General features: G+C 32.3%; 1 protein-coding gene across 3 annotated transcripts in view; it reads right to left on the bottom strand.

The window, feature by feature from the left end:
* Positions 1-824: 824 nt before the first annotated feature.
* LOC143055449 (uncharacterized) overlaps positions 825-6,000 on the bottom strand; it is a 41,812-nt gene continuing 36,636 nt past the window's right edge. For 2 of the 3 annotated variants that reach the window (XM_076228592.1, XM_076228594.1), the window contains one exon: positions 825-4,095. In XM_076228592.1, the coding sequence (XP_076084707.1) occupies positions 2,710-4,095 (1,386 nt within the window). In that variant the 3' untranslated portion in view covers positions 825-2,709. Of the gene's footprint in view, positions 5,780-6,000 lie in introns of all 3 variants that reach the window. The other variant, XM_076228593.1, reaches the window with a different exon arrangement.

Below are 6,000 nucleotides of genomic sequence, written 5' to 3'. Positions count from 1 at the left end.
AGGTGTTGTTAGTCTTTTGTTTGTTCTTTAAACTTTTGGTTAATTTGTATGTTTCTGATTGAAACTTGGTGTTCATTTCGCTGAACTTAGTTTCAATAAGTTTTAGGGACCATCGAAAACCTAAACTTAATTCATATAGTTTTTTCACTTATCCCATACACCCCTCTCCTAACTTCATTTGGGAAAAATTGATTGACCAAAAAAGGATATATATAAAATTGATGTCAATTAAACAAAACTTGCAGCAATTTTGACCCCACCCCCAACTATTTGAATTAAGTTTTTTTTTTTATCCTTTATTGATTTTTTTTATGTGGTCCTTTATTGTATGAGTTCAAAGTGTTTTGTGGACATTCTATCGTCGTGTTTCGTTTTCCCTTTTTGTCATTTTATCTCGACTTTTGCGTTATAGATATCACCTGTTTTTTTTTATGTCTCTTGTAACTTTCATCCAAATTTATAATGTTTCAGAAATGTTTTCTCTCGTACGAATCAGTGCAACTATGATTTTCATATGAACCTCGAACACAAATAATTTGAGTTATCTCCCTTTTAACACAGTTCAAATCGTGATCTATATTAATTTTAACTGAATTTTCATCAGATTATAGTTTATTAAAAGAAGATCAAAACATTGTAAGTGCATACCATAAATCAAAATGGTTCTTTCCGTTACCTAGACTGAACAGTAGGAAAGGGTGAGTACTTTCACAATACCATTTTAATGCCTTTTTACTTATGTTCTAAAATTATTTGTCCTTTTGGTAATTACGGATGATATACACCAACATTGCTGTTAGGTAAAAATGTTGATTGAAATAAACTACATTTGTACGTACATTTTATTTATAGATTTTACAAAGCAACTAACTCATATAACATGTATAATTATAGCTCAAACTTTCAAACCACAATAATTGAAACCATCAATGATTTAATTTCAGTTGGCGTCCGTGCACAAATGGTGTGCAATGCAAGTTTCTTTTCCCATCTGTTTATGTTCCAAACTCTTTTGATGAGACTCATTTCGCAGCATAATGTCATTAAAATATAACATATTGGAATCAACTGTTCAGTACATTAGTTTTCTTCGCGTCATTATTAACACTAAAACCAGACCGTAATTATACATTAAATATAACTGAAATTCAAGCAAATTATAAAGTGCAATTTCAAAAGTAAAACTCATATCACGATAAAACAATTACACACATGAATATAATGTAAAGAAAAATACAATAATGTACTATGTACTAATACGTTAACGTTCTTGATGCAATCTGTTTCAAGAGTTGATTGAAATCGGGCTTAAGTACATGTTGTCCTCTTGAAACACCTTTTAAACCTACTTAATTTATTGAACTAGTCCGTTTAAGACGTAATGGGCGTCGGTAACTAAACATCATTACTTTTCTTTTTGAAAAAAAATACGCTAGTTTGGATGATAAACATTATTTCTCGATTGATGACATTTTCAATTCGTTAGTTTTTTAAATAGGGAGTCCAAACGAGTCTATACTGTTTCATTTTAAAAGTCATATATGTTATGCATTTCAAACCAAGATAAAACAAGACAGGCTAGGTTAACTATGCTTGATAAATAAAAAAAAAAAAACACAAACTTACACACAACGATACATTATAAAATTAAACAAAAGAAAATACAATGGAAAAGAAGCATACAAAGTCTTTGGCTTTTCGTCACTCAAGTTAACCTATATAAATATTAAGAGTCTGTATTTGACTTGGAAAATTTCATAACTAGCTTGGAAGGTTAATGCATATAATTGCATTGGTTGCAATGAATTACCGTGATTTCCCAGTGAAGTAAAAACCGACAGTTTCTGAAATAAAACCATGATTTCACTTCTCTGACGTCTTGCAACAATGGGTGTTATAGATACGTTGTTGATGATATTGCATCAAAACAAATTAAAAATGCGTTGACGTAGGTATAGTGTCTGTCACTTTTTTTTTTATTTCCTTTGATATATGTCCATGATAGATATAATAAAAAGAATAACTAATCCAAGAATTCAAATATCGATAAATATTACTGGCGACCGAACAAAACTATAATTTGCCCATGCGCTACCCGAATTCGTTACCTTATGTGTTGTTCGGTCACTCAGAATATTTTTCTACAGTACAACCTTTGACCAACTCTTAGTTATGCCCAACATCTGATATGATCAACATCCAATGGTGGAAATTTTTTAGGGTCATATAACCTTGGGATGTTGGCCATTTATACGGGTCATAAACCATGGACTGATGGTCAAGATAATTAGGTTACCGGGTTAGATTCACAGATTTTTATCTATTAAGAAGATGTGTAAATGCATCAGTACTCTACCTGTATATGTAAATTGTTTTTGTCCTAATACGTTTTGTTTAAAGATTAATATATAATTATATATTTTATTTATTCATTTCAAAAGATTGGAAATCATCTACATGTATAGTTTTCAATTTATTATTATTTTTTTCACATGTGACTTTTTTATTCTGTATTTTAATTAGATTCAAGTTAAACACACAGCATAATGCACAGTATAAATTAGTTTATAAGTAGTCCGAGTCAAATGTCAGAATAGGTAACATAGTTATGTAGATATTCAGAACTGATATGTTATTGATACTATCATCCGAATAAGTTTGATAGATATCGTCGGTTTCATGCCAAATTGCCTGATGCTTGATATACGACTATCCAAAAAGTAATTTAGAAAATTTGTCTTTTGCCTTTTTTAACACACCCCTTTCATCTTGACCTGATGCCATACTATCATCTGTAGCAGTAGATGCTTTCATAGAAGCTCGGGTATCACGTAATCGATGTTCAAAAATTTGAAAGGTTTTCCCAATTTCAGCTCTCTTTTTACATTGCTCTAAGGTTTCTACTCTCTGATTAAATCCAGATTTTTTTTCTCGCATTTCACTTTTTATCATTAGTTCGATATACTGTACAGTACTCAGTGGATCGGGACGAAGAGCTATTTCTTTCAATCTATTACCATAGTCAGATATGTCTTCTACCTTGATTTGAATACCAACCTCTAATACTTTGATTTCTTCGTGCATTTTTTCCAATACTTCTTCTTGTGACATTTTCCTCTGGTGTGCCTGTTGGTATTTATCTTTCATTTCCGAGTACGTCTTCTTGACCTTCTGTGTATACCATTGAAAAATATAAGGGACGTTTGAATGTTGTGTCCAATGGCAGTTTTTAGGACACTCGGTGCAATTGCCACCTTCACCCATTGCACAACAGTTTGCTTTTTGACTATCGTTGGAGAAAGCACAACTGTTATGGCAGGTAAAATTACAGGTTAAACAAGTAGTTGTATGTATTCCTTTTCCACTTATATCTACTTTTTCCATCTTACTTTCCTCAACCTCGTATTCAAAGTTCTCGTTGTCCTGTATTTGTTTCTTGTATTTTGTAAAGATATCAAACAGGTTAATTTTGGAGAGACCTAAGTCGATTTTTTCTTGCAGATGTAGAATAGTATTTTTAAGTTGCTGCCTTTTTGTCAAAACTTCTGAAGTAAGAAGTAGACTTTTTGTTTGTAAACCATTGAGACTTTCAAAGAAGTCAGAACAACTTTTCATCCCCATTTCCCAGAAAAATGATGAAAGGGCACATGGGTGATCTGCTCTATTGTCTACGAATAAAGCCGAGTTGTTGAATGGAAAATAAGTATCAAAGGGGAGTGGCTGACAGTCTAATTCCTCCAATGCAGCAAGAACAGGAGGTTTTTGACCATCAGCAAATGTAACAAGAGTGCAAATATTATTCTTTATATCATTTCCGAATAATGCTAAAATTGATTCAAAGATATATTTTTGATTTGTTGTCAATCTTGCATCTGGCGCTTTGAGAATAAAACAAACAGCATCTAATGTGGCAACACCTTTCGCACCATTTGCTGTAAACATGTCTCGAATTTGGGAAACAATAGTGGCATCTTGTTCGAGGCCACGTGTGTCTCCAAATCCTGGTGTATCTATAAAATTGATGGTGTAATGAATTCGACTGTCTACGTCACTGCATATAGTATAACATGTTATCCATTCGGTCTGTGATAATGCCTGGAAGAAAAATAAAGTCAATCAAATCTTATTAACAGAATTGAACATAAAACTTTAATGCAATGTACACTTATTTCATATTAAATTTGTTCACATCTATACATATTAATTTTATAGTCCTATATATTCACCTTTGTTAGAAATTGAGCTGTATATTTGAGATATTCTTGCAATGATATATTTCCTCATACAACAGTTACTATTATACGAGATTTTAACACCTACCGAGTTTTTCCACGCGCCCATTAGATTATAATGACTAATGTATATAAGTTTAATAATGTTATATCTTGCATTTCTATCCAAAATTTATTTGTTTAAATTCTTTTGCCTTCTTCAAAACGACCCTGTCAATTTTATTAGATAACCGATTATCATATGCAGCAGAAGAAGATTACACTGTATCTCGAATGTTACGCAATCGATGTTTCAAACTGTGATAAGTGTCCCATATTTTAGCTCTCTTTTTGTATTTCTCTAAGGTTTCCACACTCTGAATAAATCCCAATCTTTGATCTCGCCGTTCGCCTTCAATCAGCAGTTCGATCCACTGAATTGATCTTTGGGGATCCGGACGTAGGGCTATTTCCTTTAGTCTGTTACTGTAATTGTTCGTGTTTTCTAATTTAGACTGCATCTCAATTGAAATTTTTTCAATGTCTTTCTGTATTTTGTTCAATACACATTCTTGTGAAATCTTCTTCTTATTTGCCTCATCATATTTATCCTTCAGTTCAGAGTTTATTTTCTTGACTCTTTGCGTATACCATTTAAATATAAAGGGTACTTTTGAATGATTATTCCAGTTGCATCTTTTAGGGCATACTGTACAGTGGCCATTTAAACCAATTGAAGAGCATTTGGCTATTTCGCTACCATTAGAACACTTACAACTACTATGACATTGGCAATTACAGATTGCGCAGATTGTGGTGAATATTCCTTGCCCACTTGTGTCTACTTTGTCCATTCTATATTCTTCCACCTCATATTTGAAGTTCTCGTTGTGCTGCATTTCTTGTTTGTATTTTGTAAATATATCAAGCTCTTGTTCAAAAACATGAATAAGGGATAAAGCTATTTCGATTTTTTCTTGCAGATGGCTAAGGCTATTTTCGAGTTTCCACCTTTGTATTAGTACATCCGAAGTGAGACGGAGACTTGTTGTCTGTAAAGAAACAAGACGTTGAAAAAAACTGCTACAGCTTTTCCTTTCCATTTCCCAGAAAATGTGACACAAGCTGTGTTCTTCTCTGTTGTCACGTAAAACCGCATTGTTAAATAAAAAATACAATTCAAAGGGTATCGGCTTATCATCCAATGCCTCCAGTGCAGTTAACACAGGAGGCCTAGGACCATCAGCAAATGTAAGAAAAGTGCAAATATTATTCTTGATATCATTTCCAAATAAGGCTAAAATAGATTCAAAGATATATTTCTGAAAAATTGTGAATCTTGCATTGGATGCTGGCAAAATAAAGCAAACAGCATCTAAGGTAGCAACACTTTTTTGATCTTTTGCATTAAATAGGTCTCTAATCTGTGTAACTATCTTGGCGTCATGTTTTAGGCAGCGAGTGCCTACAAACCCAGGTGTATCTATAAAAGTGAGTGTGTAATCAATTTCACTGGCTATATCATTGAACAAAGTATAACATGTTATCCATTGTGTCCGAGAATTTGCCTGTAAAAAAAGGAAAAGTTATTCAAAACTTTTTTAAGGAATGACTGTAATATTTTTCTGTCTATGAAGGAATAACATTAAAAATGTGGTACACAATGAATAACCCGCGTATTTAAAGTGTGCACCACATTTTTATGCTATTTCGAATAAGCAGAAAAAATATTACAGTCATTTCTTATAATTAAATTCTTAAATCCATTTTAATTACATGTAGTATCAAA

Source organism: Mytilus galloprovincialis, chromosome 12, assembly GCF_965363235.1.
Source record: "Mytilus galloprovincialis chromosome 12, xbMytGall1.hap1.1, whole genome shotgun sequence".
NCBI lineage: Eukaryota > Metazoa > Mollusca > Bivalvia > Mytilida > Mytilidae > Mytilus > Mytilus galloprovincialis.
The sequence above is the reverse complement of the archived record's forward strand: the minus strand, read 5'-3'. Positions and strand labels throughout refer to the sequence as shown.